This window comes from Lepisma saccharinum, chromosome 2 (genome assembly GCF_977018435.1).
Source record: "Lepisma saccharinum chromosome 2, izLepSacc3.1, whole genome shotgun sequence".
Lineage (NCBI taxonomy): Eukaryota > Metazoa > Arthropoda > Insecta > Zygentoma > Lepismatidae > Lepisma > Lepisma saccharinum.
In genome coordinates this window covers 13,767,381-13,788,880 of record NC_139230.1, presented here as the reverse complement: position 1 = coordinate 13,788,880, position 21,500 = coordinate 13,767,381, and the positions used below count along the sequence as shown (strand labels likewise).

Here is a 21,500-nt window from a genome sequence, read left to right as displayed (position 1 = left end):
AATTAGACTCCCTGAAAATGTCATACAGCATTTTTGGGGACCACATGAAAGACCAATATTTCCGAAAAGTATCGACTGGTATCGGTAGATGAATTCCAACTGATACATTGGCATCAATATTGGCTCATCCCTAATTATTATTAATATCACTTACAATTGTTGGTTTGATCATAGAAAGCAAATAACAATCAATAAATATATATTTAAAAAATATATCAATACCTTCTTTCATTATGTGATATGGTCCCTTTTTCCAACTTTGAAGAAACTGATGCAAGGACTTTGCATGCATCATTTGCAAAATCCAAATCTCTCACTTCTGTGGGAGAGACAGATATTAGTTGAAATGCTTCCTTATCTTCTTTAATTGTGGCACATCCAACCTATAAAAATTAAATAATTGAACATAAAAAATTAAAGGAACTGAAATCTTAAAAGTTATAAATAAAAATATACTTTCTTATCACTCTATGATTCCATCTTATTCTATTTGCTAGGTATCCAAAATGTTGGCCTGGGTTTAGTCTCTGGGTTTTTGGCCTGTGTATAGGACCGGTGGCATCCCACCATCATTAGAAAATTGGGGAGCTACGAGTGAGTAGCGTAATCTGGTCTCTGAACTCAATTATAACGGTTAATGGTTTGACATGTTGACCCCACGTCACCCCATTACCAGTTGAAGAACTCCACACCTCTAGGTAGGATTGTGCAAGGGAGACTGGCAGTTGAGAGATAGGCCAAGACCCTTCCAGGGCTGTCGAGCCACGGATTATTATTATTATTATTATTATAATTAATCCAAAACATGATCATGGTAAATATGTCAAAGGCCAAACACTGAAATATTTAATTGTCATGCTTATCATTATGTATGTACTACTTGTCTTGTATGTATGTTAGTTGATGAAATTAGATGCAGTATATTTGAATTAAAGAGCACATTTCTGTGAAAATTACTAGTACTAACCTTGGACATCACAGGTTTCTCCTCATCTTTGTCAATAGGTATAGATGTGCTATGAACCCATGTATGAGTGCAGAGATGACGTAGGCGAACATACGATGACTGAGGAACTAAGGAATCACCTCTTGTGAGAGTAGTTGGATCCAACTCAAAAAGGGATGAAATTTCATTTGAATGTGGCACTGATACCAGGTGAAAAACTGCTCCACCTTGAGGATCTGTATGAGAAATAAAATATTTTAAAAAATAATGTGCAATTACACATTTATAGAACAATACATTAAGAGTTACAAATGGAATTGTCAATTCCATTCTGTGAACACAAACATTGTGATGACTAAAAATAAGTTGTTTATTCTTAATATGCTGATCTGTATCCACAGAAACAGTTTTCAAAAGAATTTATTATTTCACCACAAGGGCACTTCTACATTTACTGATACAATCTATACAGGAATAAATATTTAGTGTTAAACTGTTCTCCATAATATTTATGTTATCCTTAAAGGTTCGCATAACCACTTTTTGTAGATGCAAAATAATCTAACACAGATATTTTTAATGGTTTTTATTTTATTTTATCTGTGATTTCATTCTGGTTTCCCAGAACTTTTTCAAGCTACACCAAAATATACATACAACACAACCTCACATGGCTAGTCACTCTACACTTCGTGAGGTTGCTTTGTTGTATGTACATTTTGGTGTAGCTTGAAAAAGTTCTGGGAAGTCAGAATGAAATGTTACAGATAAAGTAAAATAAAAACCATTAAAATATCTGTGTTAGATTATTTTGCATGTTCTCCATAAATAACCACATGTAGTCCAGGCCAGAAAATAACTCTGGCTTTGATTTTCTGTTGAAACCTAAAATGTAACTTGTGATTGAGAAAATAAGCTGTAAATTTAGTTCAAGGACATTTGAATGATATACTTTAAAAATATTGGCATATCATAGAGAATAATTAAATCAATCAGTACCTCTGAGTTTGGATCTCATTTGATCGGTAGTTTCATCATAGTCAATTTCTGCTGCCAAATATTGACCTGTTGCCAAATGTTTGAAACGAAAAAGTGAATTCCAATGGCCAGCACCTCCTCTACATGGGTCATGCTGTACAACCTGAAGTGTACAAAGAAGTAATCTGATATAATATTCTCAAATCTTACAATTTCAGGTTCTCTCTTGCAACTCCTACATACTTCCATAGACAGTATGTGTATAAAGCAAATACAATGGTTGGGGCATAAGTCATGGCAACTATTTTTTTTTACGAGAATGTGGGGCCAGCACAAAAATCCGAAATATACAAAATGAAAAGGCGACAGGGTATATTATTGTGGAATGTATGAACAATGCAGATCATGTGTACCAGGTATAGGATATGTATGAACAATGCAGATCATGTGTACCAGGTATAGGATAGGGAAGAGAGCAAAACATCCTTCAAGATAACATCGTTCCACATGTGTTGACAAGTCTGAAAGCATAGGAGCATTACAGGAACAAATGAGGCAAATACTATGGTAGGAGACTATTCCCCACAGTTTCCACCTGCTTCCTGTGGCATTCTCTGGCATTTCTCCCCTGAAGAATGGCTATTTTGATACATGAATGCTGTTCACGCTGTTTGACAACAAAGAAATAATTACCACTGCCTTCTGTACAATAAACATTCATCACATTGCCATCTAGTGATGTGTTCACTTACTACAGGTGTCATGTTCTCCGGGACATATGATCATGTTGTGGTACAATTACTTTGAGAAAAAATATAGTTGTCATGACTTATGCCCCAGCTCTTGTATTAGGAAAACACAATCTACTTCACTACATATTGCTACAATTTCAATTTTTCTTGTGAAAAAAACATGAAATAAAACATTTCATAATTGGGAAAAGACACACGTGGTAGAATATAAATACGGATAAACTAGCACTTACTTTATCCGTGAAACTGTTTTTTCTTCTTTGTTCTATTACAGTACAGCAAGTTCCAATGAGGATGGTGGCAGTGGCCACTGAAATTAATACAACGAAGAAGAAAAACTGTTTCGCGAATAAAGTGAGTACTAGTTTCTCCGTATTTAAAACATTTCATTATTTAACAAAATCATGAAATCAGAGCATTACAAATTGAATAACCCTACCACATCACAAAGTTCTCATTTCATTATGTAATTTGTTTGTTACTAAAAATCACTGTATATATTTATGTTAATATATAAACTTACCTCTATTTCCCACAAAGCTTTGCTACTTGTAGCGGAAGTTGCTGAAGTTCTTCCTGTTGTGCGAAGAAACACATGTTGCTTTTTCTTGTACTCATCCATTGTTAGAAACTTCTCTTGCTCTGCATGAAATAAACGAACAACATCTCCTCCTTTCAAAATCTCTTCTTGATTTTCCCGGTGCTCCATAAAAAGTGTTATTTTCCATGAGGTACTCGAATTAACTACATTGACCTGTATAACAAACAAACCAACTCAGTGCAGTATATAAAGTAACAAAAATCATATTAATATGATTTCATGGGACATGAAAGCACATTCTGTGTTTTACTGTACTGATGTTGCAAATAAAATTTCATGACCTAGTTCTTAAATGTTACATTTGCACATTATTAAACCCAAAATTTACATTTTAGCAGTAAGAATTGAAGCTTTCCTGGCGATAAATGATGAAAAGATTCTCTCAGGCTATCGACCAGGTGACATTACATTCTCGCAGTTTAAATACAAAGTTGAAATCTCAGAACAAACATTTTCTCCTGTCTCAAGAGCAACACTCAGGCTTATTGCACAACAAATTATCAGAAGCATTATACACACTGACCTTGTCTGAGTTAGATGTATGGAACTATCCTAAATCAGTTCATAAATTTGTTTATTCTTATATTTAGTGACATTTGTTTATGTAAATATCCATGTGTGTATGTGTGTGATTTATGCTGACCAGGTGTGTGTGTATTTTATTTTTATATATAAAGGGGGTCTCACAAATATTTTCATTTTTGAATCCGCCCTCTGCAACAATTTGCACATTACGGAGAAATGAGATAGATCGTAAATGCTTGGCAACATTGTTAATATTTAGTTGCCATGGAGCACTTTACGGGGCAGCAATGTGCGTTTTGTGTTCCTGCATTTTATAAAAATAAGGATTCTTATGTTGTTGTGCATCATTTGTACCGGCATCATTATAACCTGGCAGGAATGAGAGATGTCCCAAGCGCAAATTTAATTAAATATTGGGCGAGAAATTTTGAAAACACTGGAAGCACTATGACGAGTAAACTGCCGTGACGGACATCCAAGGTCATCAAGATCGAACAGAAACATTGACCATGTGCGCCAGTCTGTTAGTGAGGATCCTCGCCATTCACTATGACTGGGTGCAGCAAGTTCAAGAATAACAATGTGAAAACATGAATGGTCACCATTTGTCCAATACTTTTTTCCACAAATAAAAATTTATTGTTTAAGCTTTCTTTTGGTAATAAAATTATCTTTATACAAAAAATTTAAGTTTTATTTTAATAGTTAAAAACGAAAATATTTCTGAGCTTTTTCTCAGTATATATATATATACTTACATATATCTTGTAAACATTTGTTATTTCTCTTAGCTTAGCCATACTGCAGTTACGTCCACAAAAAGTAAAATTCAAAAACGAGTTCCTTAGAAATGGGTCAATGGGTTCGCAGTGATTTAAAATGTTGGCACCATGTAACAGAATATAGATCTTCCAATATATATACAGGGTGATGCAAAATTCAGTTTACAATGCAGAGGAGGTGAATCGCCAATTGAAATGAAGACGAAAATCTGAGTTTCGGCCTTTGTATAGGACTGGTGGCAACCCACAATCATGAGGAAATTGGGGAGTTACAAGTGAGTAGGATAACCTGGTCCGGGAAATCTCCTACAATGGCTGAGGGTAGGATTGTGAGAGGGAGACTGGCAGTTGTGAGATAGGCCAAGGCCATTCCAGGGCTGTAGATGTTACATTACAATTTATCCCACATTAGTTATTTTAGGTAAACATTTCATTCACATGTACCTTAAAAAACAGTAAAGATGGAATGGAATGACTTCTTATTGCAACACAGAACAAAAAAAAATAAGTCCACAGATACTAATAAGAATTGGACCTACAGTTTTACATAAGAACCAAACCAAACATTCTATTCAAATTGCTCAAAGCCAACAATTCATCTCACTGTAGTGCAGAATGTTCTGATACCAATAATTTAAAAAAATAACTTGAGGTAAGTTTCATGCAGCAATCCACTGTTATTAATATTTGCATATCGAACATCACACATTATTCAAATTACTTTTAAGTAAAAAGCTTTAAGCCTACCTCTTTGCACCCTGGGTTATCTGGCAGCTCATAATTTGCAGCTACATGTAATACTTGTTGTCCTGCATTCACTGGATTCAATATAACTTTATCACCTACAACAACATTATCACCAGTAGCCCGTAACTTGTAGAATGGCATAATGTAAAACCACGATCCTTCATTTCCATTTGCATCCAAATATACTCTCATAGCATTCTTCTCAAGCAAGGCAGGCAATCTCTTGTTTACAGTTAAGTATTTGTTTGATTTTAAATGCAGCAACTGTTAAAAAGACAAGATAGTTACAAGGTGTGAAGTACATGTGATATACATACAAACACATACATAATTGAAATTGGATTTGCCAATTGAAAAATTATAAAACATACAACAGTAAGAACTTAAGTTAATCTTATCATTCATACGTGTAAAGTTAAATTGCTAGAAAATAAATTACAAGGGGGCCCAATTTTACATTTTTCAAGAATGACACACTTCATAATATGACATTAAAAATAATCTTATGTCATGTGCTGGCAACAATCTCGTTAAAAACAACACAAAAGACACAAACAGCATAATATGAAAAACTTGACAAGGGTCTTCAAAGTCATTTCTCGACCAGCCCTGATGATGACTCAGAGATGGAGTCGAAAGCTCGGACCAACTTTTAAAGTATTTTGTATCATGCTGTTTGTGTCTTTTGTGTTGTTTTTAACAAGACCCTTAACAATGTTGGTCCCAACACAACAAAATGTCAGATATTTTCACATTTTGCATTCTCCTGTTTCTTCCCCCTACCCCCTTAAGACACTTGTAAAATGTTTTATCAAGTATGTATGTTTTACATACATACTTACTCTTTTTACAATAACCAAATACATTAATTTATGATAAATCAATTTTAGTATTTCATCGTAAAAATTACTGAATTAAGTAACACATTTTGAAACTTTTTCTGCTTGAATTTTACTTACTTGCATACTGTTGCTCAGTTTTGTACTTGGATTACTTGTACAACCTGAAATGCTGTGATCCGGCAGTACAGAAATTTCTAAAGTATATCATGGAAATATAAAAGATAAATACAACTGATGGTGATTCTGCTTTACCACCTGCTTTGACATAGAGATCATGAAAAGATCCCGTTACTAAATATTTTCTAGTGCAACCTTTTACTATTTCAAATCTTGATCTCACGAGATCCATGGACACCTTTGCATTACAAAGATCAGTTTCGGAAATAGAATTTGCATGAAGCTGACAACAACTGTTGAGTATCAACATCCAAACAACAAAGTTATGACACGGTTTTCTTCCTCACAGAAAATTCATCAAAAGCTGGGTATCTTGAATATATTGGTTCCTTATTCAGGTTTTAATTACAATATTCCTTGGTTCACAAAATGTAAACAATGGAATGGGAAGACATAATATGAAAATAGCAGTATAATTTATTCCAGAAATGTTTATAAAACAGTCAATTTTCTGAAGGTAAAGAGAAATAGCAAATATACTTCCTTTTCGCATCATTACCCTTCACTGACATCAATACAATATTCAAGCAGAAGTTTTAGTCTTTTTACTGTAAAATACTAAAATAGAGATCAAGAAATACCATGAAAATATACAATGAGATGTGATACAGAAACTATGGGAAAATCAGGAATCACTTAAAGCCTTAAAAAAAAAATTAAAAAATTGTTTACTTGGACCATGGGAGCAGAAAAGGCTCAATGCCTGTTCAAATAAGTCATACCAATTGACCATATACCAGAGTTTAAAGAGAGACAACCAGCTTGTTTAGCAGAATAATTTTGTGCACTCTGCTGACATACAAAGGGCACTAGGTTAGTATTCTTGGTTAAGGTACGGACATGTGTTTTCCCCATCATCTATTTCATCTATCATCATTCATCCTACTGACAAAATTAACCTAGAGAGATAGAGAAGTGATGTAATATAATAGATGTATGAGGTCTGTTGAAGAAAGGCTTGCATGGAAATTTATAAAATGTATGTACATTACCCTGAACTAAATATAACTGTGGATTTTTCAAAGAAATCTCTTCAAGAAGGAATGCAACCGTCACTACCAGTTCTCAATATCTTTCTGTATAGAACTTAAGGTCAACTCCACATCTCGGACTGTCTGTACATGAAGTGGGAAAAGAATTCAGTCACAGAGGACTAAATCAAGACTGTAGGGAGGGTGTGGGATCATTCCAATACTCGTTCAAAACTACTCAGCCAAGAAGGTGAAGACAAGCAACCATTTTGAAGAAACTGTGAATCCTTCTTATGGATATGTGTGATCAGCTTTGTCAAAACAGACACTTAATAGTTTGCATTAACTGTGCTATTTGATGGCTTGACAATATGATACACCAATCATTGTTTCCATGCAATATTAAAGTGACAATATCCAATGTCTAGGGCTTCTAACTATACTTAGTCTAACACTATGTTTCGAGACGGCACCTTTCTTATCTTCAAGTGAACAAATTTCTTTTTGCTGTTGGTGGTGATCAAACCTATGACAGATGTGTCATTTTACTACATATATGGTGTGCTAAGCAACTACTCTATAGCACCCCCTCCTGTAATACTATGGTACTGCGCACCAGATTTGTAGTAAAATTACAAGTCTTTCGTAGGTTTCATCCCCACCACTGGCAAAATGGGAAAAGAAGTTCTCTCTCTCAAAACATAGTGCTAAAACAATTACTTAAAACACTAGACAATGGATAATGTCCAATTAGCATTGCATGCTAAAAAAGAACCAATGCACTAACATTTAGAGTATCATTCCTTGTTCAACAAAAAACTGGTTCTACCCAAATCCACCATGCTTTTCAAACAATTCATGGCTTTCACAAATTATTGAACCACTACTGTGGTCTACAATGTGACACGACTCTACCACTCTATGCCTGTAGAATCATTTCATAAGTTACTGAATTTGTTTTCCTTAATTAAACACCCAACTTCAAAGCTGCATGTGTTCCACTGTGATATCACACAGTGGAACAGGTAAAGGCAGGTGCCAAAAAAAAAAAAAAAGGAAGCAGCTTTCTTAAAGTCACATAGAATGAAAAAGCTTGAAATGGTTATGTAACATGGAGGAAAGTTGAGTGTATACAGTGATGTCATTTTGGTTATGATATATAGGTCTATTATTTATAACCGTATTTACATGTGTATAATGCATGAGTGTATAATGCACACCCTGGTTTTTGATGGGGAAAAGCAGCAAACAATTATATCTCACACATAATGCACAGTACAATTCAGGTTCAAGAAATGGCTTTCTTGGTTGTAGGTCGTAAAGCTGTAGCTATGCTGATAAGGAGCGAATGACATCATACCTATTGAGTCACCTGTTGCTATGTGGACCAAGAGGAGAATATCATCTTGTGTATACAATGGGTCACCAACCCACACCACCTCCCCCCTCTCCCTTCACTGTGTTTAGCATCACAAAGAATTCATTTCTGTAACCACCTTGCTTATTCTGTAGTAGAAGAAAGCAAGATCAAAATTATGTCATGGATTTGCAGCACACGGTTTATTTTCTATTGCTTCTTGCCCGATAAATACTGCTGATACACATCCCATATGATGCTCAAATTCTGCCAGAACACAGCAGCTCTGCTTTTCTCAGTGTCATAAAACGCAGTGACATAGTAAAAACATGCATGGTTTTAATGTTGGCTGTCCAAATTATTCTGTGTATAATATGCACCACAGTTTTTGGGGTAAAAATTTTTTGGAAAAAAAGTGCTCATCATATGTGAGTAAACATAAAAAATATCTGCCCGAGTGTTCTTTCAACAGGGCTTGGTATGCTTTTAATATTCCAGAAATGCATAATCAAAGAAATAATTATGTACTTTTTGACAAGTTATAATTTACTGACTCACCTGAAGAACACTTCCATATGGAACGACAGTTCCAAGAAGTTTTTTATTTTCAGTTTCATTTTGCTTCTTCTCAATTTCTGCAGCATGCTAAAAGAAAAAAAACAACACATAATTATGACTTGTCGTGTTTTCAGGCCAGTGGCCCACGGTTTGAGCCTCCCTCTTCTTTGACACTACCAGCATGCCCCATGCAAATATTAATCTTGATTTATTCCATATTGAGAGTACTCTAGATTAATCATACCATGGAATAACAGTTAAGAAATTGTCAAAAAACTTGGGTTGATGATACCTGCCTAGGGACACAAGTTTGAGGTTGTTGATCCATATGAACAGATGTATTTAAACTCTTATGGATGAAAGTTATATAATCAGCTGTCAAGTTCTGTTTTGGCCTACTTAAAAATTTATCTATGAATGAACATGGGCAAAAACCACAAAAGCATATGTTAACATTTTGGGCTGTAAACTGTGTAGTAAGTTATGAAATGTATGTAAGAAACCATTTTCTGGGTGTAAAGAATAAAAAGAAAGTTTGAATGCATAGAATGCAGTTATTGTCTGTTCACAGAAATTGCTGTTGACTCATTCATGCATCAAAGTCACTTCCCTAAAGGTTAGGGTGACCATAATATTTAAGACCCAAAAATGGGACATCCCAAGGAGATAAGTTTACCCCCTGGCCCCCTCCTTCCTGAAATTTTGGTTAGGCCTAATTAAAAAATTATTGTTATTATCAACGTATTATTATAATCATTTTTTTAAAGGATGATCACATAAATGATACATCATAAGAATAAAACAATAAATGAAATATTATCTCCAGTTGTCAAAAGTATTAATTATTATAAACTCGATATAACATTCTTGTCCTTTCTGATCAACCTTTGGGTGTTAGTCCTATGCTGAAGTTAAGTAATGCCAGAAGTACTATTTAGCAGAAGAACCAATCTTCTTGAGAGCAGCTTTATTCTTCATCAACCATTTATAAATCTTCCAGTTGCCTCATATATCAGACACACAACTCTAGATTTTGCTATTGTTTTAGAATGTACTCTTCATGTCTGCTAAAAGATATTTTGGTATATTCACACATAATCATATGTCTGTACATGTATGTTTACATTTCTCTACTACACACAAACAAAACAAATTATTAATTTTAATCTCAGCTATGAACAAAAAGGTGCCAGAATGACTTATCATTCTATACCATCAGAAAAAATTCACTGTGCATACTAATATTAACAAAAAAAAAACTACTTACATGTAATCGCTTAAGTAACACAGCATCTGTAGTGGAACTTGCACTTTGTTTTGCAGCTTTCCAGAATTGTTTTTGTGCAGAATATCTGTTCATTGGACATATCTTGAAAAGGCAGTCTGTAACAAGAACAATAAAATGGATTAAAAGAATAAAATAAACACCAGATCTTTTTCTTTCACATTTATGAGTAATTGCTAGAAATGTATGATATCGGAAATTTGAAATATATATCGTCACAGACGATACAATATGATATTTTTTCCATATCATGGTATTGGCAATATATTGTCTCCACAATATATATCACCAAATATGGTGATGAAATATCGCTGACACAATATATATCGCTAAAATATCAAGACGACATATCGCCAACATGATACATTGCCAAATATCATGATGATATATGGCCGGCATGATATATCGCCAACACAATATATATTGCCAATTTTTTTATATATCACAGACATGATATATATCGCCAACATGATATATATTGCCAACATGATATATATTGCTAAAATATTGTGACAATATACTGTCTAGTTGATACTGCCTGGACGATATTATTTCAATATCACCATATATCGCCCAACACTAATAATTGCATACATTGGGGATAACAAATTTTATAATATACACTGGCTGACAAAAAAAGTGAAGCACCCAGAAGGAGTGGTCGAAGATTACCCCATTTCGGTATACATGCATACCATTGATGTGTGAGTAAATGATTAGATGTACAAGGATCTGTAATGTGTAGAACGCCCACAAGAGGGCATTTGTGACGTCACCTCCTGTTGCTGATAAGGTGGGACCAGTCATGTGCTGTGAGTCAGACAGTGCAGCACGAAGTTCAGAGAGGAAAACGAAGCAACGGTGATGCCTCGCAGACGCGTTAGACAGCCGATCCAGCAATTGACAGCATTTGACAGAGGCCGCATTGTGGGACTGCATGAGGCGGGTTGGTCGTATCGGGCAATTGCCAGGCATGTGGGCCATTCAGATGTCACAGTGGCCCGATGTTGGAATCAATGGGTACATGAGGGCACCCATGCACGTCGTGCAGGATCAGGTCGACCAAGAAACACCACCCCGAGGGAGGACCGTCGTATGGCGCTCCAAGCAGTGCGGGATCCCACAACTTCGGCACCCGTCATCCGAGAACATGTACTGGACACTCTACAACATCCTGTGAGTTCCCGCACAGTGTCTCGACGACTCGCATCCGCCGGATTCGGGACCTACCGCCCCATGTGCCGGTTGCCGTTGACACCACAACACCGACGCCTGCGGTTGGTGTGGTGCCGTGCTCGGGAGGCATGGACAGAGGACGAATGGCGTCGCATCATGTTCAGTGATGAGTCCCACTTCTCCATGACCTCCGATGACCATCGTGTGCGGGTGTGGCGGCGTCGGGGGCAGAGGGCACATCCTGCCTACATTATGGAGAGACACACAGGTGTGACCCCTGGCATCATGGTGTGGGGAGCCATTGGATATGTGTTCAGGTCATCTCTAATAGTGCTTCGGCAGACTTTGACGGCACAGCGATACGTCACAGACATTCTGAGTCCACACGTCCTACCCCTTACGGCACAGCACCCTGGGACAGTGTTCCAACAAGATAATGCACGCCCACACACAACCCATGTGTCTATGAACTGCCTAGAGCATGTTGAGGTCCACCCGTGGCCAGCACGATCCCCGGACCTCTCCATCATTGAACATGTATGGGATGACTTTGGACGGGGACTCCGTCCTAGTGCCAACCTGCGGGATCTGGAGGGACAGCTGCAACACCTGTGGACGAACGTGCCTCAGGAGAGGATCCAAAGTCTGTTTGACACTATTCCGAACCGCATAAGGGCATGTATTGCGGCCAGAGGGGGTGCGACACCCTACTGACCTGGCGCCTCCATTACACCTGTAACTGCCTACACCTGTAACTGCCAACGGCCTTGACTCTTGCATCCTATATTGTAATCAGTTCAATAAAGGTACATGGACTTTCAGCATATGTAGTTTCATTCACGCCCAACCACTCCTTCTGGGTGCTTAACTTTTTTTGTCAGCCAGTGTATTAATATACAGGGGGGATTCAATAGTCCAGTCCCATAGGACAACTCTATTATTAATGCACATAGTGAAAATGAAGAGGGGAATGTCTGAAATGTGTGGGTTTAAATCTAAGTGTTTGAATTTTCAATGTAGTATGTACTCTTGGGGCTGCACACTGGTATGAACCTCAATGGTAGCCAAAAACGTCACAATGAAAAATATGACAATCTGTCTCCAGTACGTGGTGCAACTGCAGATACAATATCTACAATGTAAAGGAATACGTGCACCAATTTATTTTGCCATGTTTGGATGTGTCATCTACAGAATGGTGTTAAATTTGAACACTTCCTCCATTAGTGTGCACACAGAACAAATCACACGACAGACATTTGCATGGCATCCTCTGTCAATTTCTGCTACTTAGCAGACACAGACGGATGCCAGCAACCACTAGCACAGCCAGTTTGTCATTCATTGGTGTTCAGCCTTTTACACACAATGTCACAATCTTAAGCATTTAGATTGTCACCATGAATAGTAATAACTAGAGCCCAGAAGTTCAGGCATTTATTGTAGTTAAAATAGGCAGGCAAGAAGGTATTTATAAAGTGGAAAATAGGCACTTAGAGCATTAAAAAAAATCTGAAAAATAAAGTGGCAAATTTCAAGCCACTTACATCTACAATATCATTCAAAAAGTTAAAATCTACATGCAAATAACATTTTTACTTTTATTTGTTGTTTTGTTTGCACAAAACCACTATTTTTCCCCAACATTAACAGATAGTAGTCTTTTTCCTAACAGAAAATGATGTCTCTACTTCAACACAAGTAATTGGAGCATACATGAATCATGATATTGTAACCAGATTCATATCATCAAAAAAGAATTTCCACCTTTAAGAATATCACAAATTGTTTTCATATCTTCCAATTCCACATTTGCACTTTTCTGCAACAGTTAATTTTTTTCTCCTAGCTTTGCAATCAGCTGTTGCACCGATTCCTCAAAGACTTTCATGGATGCTACAAAGAGTTTCACCCCCTTTTTCTCCCAGCTTTGTAATTGTCTTGGGGAACACCATAACGTGCTAATAAAAAAAATATTTGAAGAAAAGTCAGCTATACACGAATCTTTAAAAACATTCTTAAATTTCATTGAAAATTGAAAAAAAAAGGCATTAAAATTAAAAATAGGCAAAATGAAGAAGCTTCTAAAACATTAGCAACAGCATTAAAAAAAATGTATATCAAGAAAAATTTTATCAATAACTGCAGCAGCAAAAAAAAATTTTTTAAAAATTGCATTTTGCCAAACTTCCAGGCTTTAGTAATAACTTACCTCGAAACTTTTTTGGAGGATTATCGAGATCTCCAGCTTCAGGGCACACAACACACCGGTCATCAACCAACCTGAAGAAAAATATTATTATTAGAAATTTATTAACACATTGAATCCCACGGTTTTTAAATTGGCAATATCTCAGAAACCCGAACATTTTATGTGATTTTCAACAATCTGAAACAATTTATTTTTGGTCTTGCTATACATGTGTTATACATAAAAATAAAGGCAATTTCTTTGCCTACACGATAAAAAAGAAACAATTAGAATCTGTGTATTCTTGGGTGTGCTAGAGATGTTCAACATAGTATTTGCTTTTCATACTTTTAATACTACCCTTAGTATGAAACACAGGTGGTGTGCAAGTAAATTACTCATTACAAGTAAATAAATAAATGTTCCATTTCTTTCAATATTTCAAGTAAACACATTGGTCAAGTGAATGGGTGCCCATAGGAGTTTTCTCAGGAGGGGGGGTTCTTCAAGATTATCAGGGGGAGGGGCTCTTCAAGATTCCATATGTAGGGTGTACTGAAATGGATCCTGTTATCAACATAAAAAGTAATTTTAGCATATTAAAATCCATTAGCCAGGAAGGGGAGCTCGAGCCCCCTGCCCCCTATGGGCGCCCATGGTCAAGTGTGCGTATGTGTGTTTGTGAGTAGAGTTGGAAGAGGTCGGAAAAAAAAAAACGATAGTTTTTTCCACGACTTTATTGGTTGTTTTTTTTTCACAAAAGTGTCTCAAATCAATGAAAATACAGGGTTGGCAGTATTTTTCTGTTCTATGGTTTTCGTTTATCTCCCTGCTGTAAAATAGACACTCATTTCTAAATATAAGATACAATTTACAATAGAAAGTGTGGGGCATTACCCCCACACCCTTTATACGCCTTCATGGCGTGGTGCTATGCACAGGGGAGCACTTTTTTATATGAAATTTGTAGCTAGACATAAACAGTGTTTTCACTGGGTGGTTCTTTTCATAAAACCCTTGCCGGAGATTTATACATTCATAGCAAGTCAGAACATGCCAAAAGAACAAAACACAACATCTTTCTTAACTTTTTCATCAGGGGAATACGATTATGCAGTCAAAATAATGAGGGAAAAAGAAGAAGAATGGATCTATAGGATGGGAATAAAGAATGGATACAAAGAGGAAAACCTGAAGAGGATACGCAGGAAAGTGTACAAGATATGTAAAAATGATAGGGAAGAGGGGGGAAAAACAAACAATGACAGAGGAGGAAAGATACAGGAAAACTAAATTGACTTGGAGAATAGGAAATACAAATACATTGGCATTCCATATTTCAAAGGAATTTCGGAAAAGATAGAAAGAGTAGCCAAAGAATACAGCATTAAATGCGGAATGAGGGCACCACAAACAGTAGAAAAACATTTCACACAATATAAAAAGGATGGGAAGGAAAAGGAAAATAAAATGGAAGATGAAAAAGGTTTACAGTATAACATGTTCATGTAATAAAGAATATATAGGTCAAACCGGCCGGAGTATGAAAGTTAGGTGGGGGGAACATGACAAAGATATAAAAGAATTAACCCCAAGGACCGGACTGTAAGACTAAATGCAAATGGCAAAAAAAAATCTATTTAAGAAATCTGGACTGAACCTACAGTTTGAAATGAGATCTGAAGCATTCTGCCTCCACCGAGGATTGAACCTCAGACTCCTTCTTATTACAAGAATAATTTCTTACTCTTTGTCCCACAACATCCCAAATGTCGCTATGCAGATACTCCATTCCGATGAAGCGAACTTCTATGTAAATGGGGAGGTGAATAAGCAAAACATGCGCTATTGGTTGCTTGAAAACCCCGCATGGACAGATCCCTCCAAAATGACTGGTGCAGGCAAAATTATGGTGGGGGCAGGCATATGGTGAACACATATTTTCATTTTTCCTTTTCATTCAAGGAAATTTAAATGCAGAACAATACCTGGGGATGCTACAGGAACAGATACTGCCAGCTCTGATGTCGGAAGATGGTACATTTCCGCAGGTCAGTACCTGGATGAACAATTACCTGGGGCATGGATTGGTCGACGTGGGCCAGGTGAATGGCCCACCCGATCCAATGGAGTTAGGGGACACATTAAGGCTATGGTGTATGGTGTGAAAATTCCTGATCTTTGTTATTTGGAACAATGTATCATGGCTGCCTTTGAGCAAATTTCACCAGATACCTTGCTCAGTGTCCACAGACATTGGGAGAAGCATCTCCACATGTGCATTGCCCAGTACGGACAACATGTGGAGCACATTCTGTAACATGTAAAAATCACTTTCAGTTGCCAATAACGTTTCACCAAATGAAGTTACATGAAATCTGATTTCAGATTTGACATCCTGACGAAATTCTAGCCTCTGGTCATGTCTCACATGACCCACCTATCATTTTAAATAAAAAAGTTAAATTCAAGATGGCGGCCATCCCCATGACACTCCAAAAGACATTCCTCTAGGCCTATTTTGTATCACCCATATCAAATTCTATGAAAATACATCACTGCGGATTTTACAAGGGGTGGTAAGGGACTTCTGATACACCCTGTATATACTATGCAATAGAGGTCTGCAAATGTGATCCATTGCCTGCCCGCTGTCATGGGAAGAAATACCTGCCCACTCCCACCCTGCACAGCTGTTCTCGTGAATCAACCGACTCACCCATCTCAAGGGGAAGCTCTCATGCATCCATCAATACCCAGCATGGTTCAACGTCTGTCGAGTGACTTCCTATTTGATGGGTCTACCAATTCAAACATATTTGGTATTAAATATTTATTGGTTTGGGCTACTGTTTTTGACCAAGTGACCAAAAACTATTTGTACGATTTCGTTACAGAATTAGTAGGGTTTAAACAGAGTGCACAAACTTTCGAATGTCAATACACACGATGGTATTTTTAACTTCTGCCCCCTCCCCTCGCATTTCCCAAAGGATAGTACCTGAAAATTTGAAATTACTAAAGAGATAGAGTGACTTCCCGTTTGATGAGTGATGATATGGTAATTGATAAATTCCCTCACAAGGAACAGTTATGCGCAGGCTGGGATTCGAACCCAAGGTCTCTAGAGCTGTGCTAACTACTCTCCACAGAGGCCAGTAAATTCATAATTTAACATTCATATAATAAATGTTCTTGATTTGTGTGTAAGTAGGCCCAACAATTATTTTAAACTGTTGCCACGAGGATAGTTTTTATAAAAAATGTACACTCCTCACAAAAAGTTTGGAATATTGATACGTTAGACAATAGGTGATAGACATAGCCTTGGAATGCAACAACACATGGTATCTGTCTGGTGGACTTCTCGATTTTTTTCCGAGATATGCCACCATGCCTATCACCTATTGCCTAACATAATAATATTCAAAACTTGTTGTATACCTAATATAAAAATATTCCAAACTTTTTATGAGGAGTGTATAATCAAATTTATAAAAATGGTAAATCAGTTGAATTTTCATTTATGTTTTTTACCAATATGTTCTGATTAACTATAGAAATAGAAGAAGACAATAAAAGAAGATTTGAAAATGTAGCTGCCTCAAGTGGGAATCAAACAAACTGCAAGCAACTGCCTTAACCACGCCACCATTTTGCCAACCTTGTAAATTGTGATTCTTCTCAGTCCTTTGTGTAGCCTACTACTTACGATTCTATATTTTTTTTATATTGGAATGAGCTTGAAACAATCATATCAAGCACATTGTTTTAAAAACTGATTCTACTTATGTAGGTTCATTGGGAATTCTCTAGCATCTTCTCAGTTATCGTCAAATGATTCCCTTACCGCTGTGCCAAGAATTACCATGGCTGTGCGATCTGCACGAGGGAGGCCATGCTGCAAGTCCCAGATGAAACCAGCTCCTTTGTGGGTGTGCTTGTCATTATACATGCCTTCTCTTTGGTAGTTTCAGAAACGGCATGGTACTTGTTCATTTGCAATGTCACATCAATGTTGAAAGAAATCACTAGCTGTTGTTGTGTGGTTGTTTGCTTTTAATATTAAACCTACATGTGTACTAGGTATTTTACATTTTGTTCAACTATTCTTCTTGTGCTGAGATGGTAATAAATTAGAAAATGTACCTTGTGCATAGAAGGGTTAATTAATGAGTATTTTTTCTTTCTTTTTTTCATTTCACTGTGTGCTCCGAATTTGTTCTGAATACAACTTGTATCCAGTGGCGAAGCGTGGTGTCGCTCGAAGGGTAGGCACAGGCATGCGAGCCCGTCTTGTTATGGGTGCGACTTATTTAAAATATGAAAAATATAACTTTTAAAGTTATTTTTCAAAATGTAACAACATATTCTTGCATCTATCAACATACCTGAATAGTAACTCTTGATGTATGCTAACTCGTAAATCTTATTTCTTGATTTTATTTTAAATTGATGCTTTAGATGTCATTCGAGTGGCACTCATCAATGTTCCGATGCCCCTTCTTTCTTCCTATGCCCGGTAATAGGCTTTTATGCTTGTTTTTGTAGCATTCCAGAGTAATACAAGTCATTACTCCCCTTGCTCACTTCACGCTCACAACAAAGAAAGCCGGGTCCCGTGGCGGAGTGGTTAACAAATCACACAATGCTGCCAATGGTCCTGGGTTAGAATCCCAGCCTGGGCATAGATGTATCTGAGTGTTCGTTCATCAATTTCATTATATCATCAATCATCCCCATCTTCGCAAATTAACCAAAAAAGGCACAAAAAGCAAAGTGAAATAAACCAAATCAATCAAACAACAATAAAAAATAAAATGAATGAAAGGAAAAAGATAAAATATAACAATAAAACAACAACCACAATGCAACAGGAAGAAATCGAGAAACTAACAAAAACGCAGAACACTATGATAGAAACATTTTTTTGCCCTTGGAACAAGTTGTCTTTGCTTTTCTACACTCACCTTCCCTTTCCCCTTGTTGGACAAGAAACAGATGTGAAGCCCAGTTTGTACCGTGTGTCCAGCATTGCCAACCTCCCAATTAGGAAAAGTGTGCTGATTAAACTCTTAGTTGATAACGCAACTAAATTGTGCCTGGATGACTTATGTCTTAAGTTCATTTTATGCATCTATTTTGGGGGGAGTTGTGATGTGAACATGCGTTGTTGATTAGTTAAACAATATTGGTAATTGGTAATACGCTTAGCACAATTATGCTAGGGTTGGCATCACTGGGTGAGGCCGGACTCACTGTGTCCATTTTGGGTGAAAGCACCCCTGAAATTATGCTTTACCGGATGAATCTCACAATGTTATGGGACCAGCTGAGGTGCTCGGAGAAGTGGCTCGACATGCGACGGTAGACCCCCTGGCAGGGATGGAAATTTGAGATAATTATCGTAAGGCCTAGAATTTTAGTTTTCTTGTATTCAGGCGTCGTTTAATGAAATTGTAAGTAATAAAATAATCCGTAATAGCCAAATATATTAGGGTAGGCCCGACCTCCGGCTTCACCACTGCTTGTACCATTATTACTCAGCCTACTTTCAATGTCAACCTTGCACAAAATCTGAATAATAAGAATAAGGAAATACAGAAGATGGTTAACTTTGAAAACACTGATATTTGCTATTCGGTTAAGGAGGGTGATGCGAAATGGTATCTGTCACCAGCAGAAACAAAGAGTGTACAAATGATTCTGCATATTTACATCAATTGAGGTATGTCAGCCTTATACTACAATTTTAAAAGTACAACTTTAACCTACCAATGTTGGCATTCCTCATACGTGACGTCATACATCACACCTCATAAAATTGCTAATTATTATCTTACAATGCATCTCCACATGCTAAAAACAATGAGAAACGCTCATATGATTGACAATCAATGATATTTATGCAAAGGGAACCAAACCTAACAATGCAGGCATTTCTCGTGTGCATGACATCATAAATCATCCATATAAAATTGCCAATTACTCACTTACAGCACATTTCCACGTGCTAAAAACAACAAGAAATGTTCTTATGAATAACAATCTTTACAAGACACTAAAATTTTTCAAGTTTTTGTGGGAATATGGAGGGTCAACATCACCGACAAGTGCAGCTAGTCACCTGTCGCTTCAGTTTAAATCTCCCTTAGGGTCGTGGGTGATGTGTGCGTAAAATTAGTTCCATCTACTTTGCTGCACTTTTAAACTCTCTTTGCAATCATGTGTCTATTTGTTACAAAGTGTAACACAGTAATTGTTGTCTGCACAGTATGCATTATGCTCTGAAGCAGTGTATGGTCACATGGTACACATCTGTTCACAGCAAGTGGCACACTTGTTTGAGTTAAAGTTCAGCTTCATCGCCGAAATTACAGCCAAAGTAAGTGTTCGGAAAGGAGCAGTGTTGCTTACCATCAATCAATTTAACCAAATGCAGGGAATTTTGTGTCTCTCAGACTCAAAGAAAAGGGCTAATGGAAAGATTGCAGCCTAAATATTAATTAACTGGAATTTTCACGTCTACAATCAAATTAATGTAAATGTGAAATATTACTGAAATTTATTTGAAAAAGAAACACATTTTTTACTTTCGTGGCGAAGTGGTTATCACAATTCGTTAGAATGCAAGGGCCCCGGGTTCGAATTTGGCCTGAGCATGGGTGTTCTTTTTGAGTCTCTCTTCATCGTCGCAAGTAGCCGAAAATGAAAAAAAAAAACAAAAACAAAAAAAAAAAAAAACACTAAATAACAAAAAGGAAAAAACACAATAAGAAAAAGCGAGACAGAAATAGTGCTGTTGCAATTCCTGAAAATGATGCAAAAAGAAATCTTTCAGAAATAGTGTTATCCTAGTACGGGAGAAGGCTGGAAGAATAAATAAACTCCTTCCCCATACACTTTGGCACACACAATCGCAAAGCTGGCACTGAATATGCAATGGGAAAAATAATAGAAATCCTAAGGGAAGAAGAGTTTGTCACAGCCAGGGGGGCACATGAGAGGAGGTACCCCCCCCCCCAACATTAGTCATCCAGGCTATTAAAAATAAGTCAATGGTTGTCCTGTCATTTAACTTTAACAGTAAATGGAATTTTTGTAAAATAAAAATTGTCGGGCTTTACTTTTTTTACAATTGCACGTTGGTTCCGTAATTGAGCACAAAAATAGAATTGTGACTCTCCTAAATCGTAAAATTCGTAAGATTCCAGAATACTGACTCTTCATTCTTGAAATAAATAGTTTAAAATAATATAATTTATGTGCCGTTGGTTAATGAGATTCGTCGTCACATAGCAGAATCCGCTATGTTGACGGAAAGTAGGGAACAGTAATCATTTATGATTGGAAACACTAACCTTCCACAAAAGCACGTTATCCCAATGTCTTCATTAATTTTCATGCACAAGCTTCACTTGTATATTGTCAGCAATGTGTACAGCATATGAACCCTATCTAGGGTTCCCAAACATCCCGGTTTGTCCAGGAATCGATTGCCTTGTCTCTGAATAATTGTTTATCTTTCCGGGATGCAAGAAATCCCGGAATTACAGTAATTATTAAACGAGATTTTTCAAATGATTTTTTTCTTCTTGCGGTAGGTTATCCT

At 36.7% G+C, this 21,500-nt stretch overlaps 1 protein-coding gene across 18 annotated transcripts in view; it reads right to left on the bottom strand.

Moving 5' to 3' along the window:
- Window positions 1–21,500, bottom strand: part of Itpr (Inositol 1,4,5,-trisphosphate receptor) — a 181,457-nt gene that overhangs the window by 144,875 nt on the left and 15,082 nt on the right. For all 18 annotated transcript variants that reach the window (XM_083117057.1, XM_083117063.1, XM_083117056.1 and 15 more), the window contains exons 3-10: window positions 13,910–13,980; window positions 10,504–10,619; window positions 9,237–9,323; window positions 5,332–5,595; window positions 3,200–3,430; window positions 1,946–2,087; window positions 968–1,182; window positions 223–383 (exon numbers count right to left, since the gene is read on the bottom strand). In XM_083117057.1, coding sequence (XP_082973183.1) covers window positions 223–383; window positions 968–1,182; window positions 1,946–2,087; window positions 3,200–3,430; window positions 5,332–5,595; window positions 9,237–9,323; window positions 10,504–10,619; window positions 13,910–13,980 — 1,287 coding nt within the window. The remainder of the gene's footprint in view (window positions 1–222; window positions 384–967; window positions 1,183–1,945; window positions 2,088–3,199; window positions 3,431–5,331; window positions 5,596–9,236; window positions 9,324–10,503; window positions 10,620–13,909; window positions 13,981–21,500) is intronic.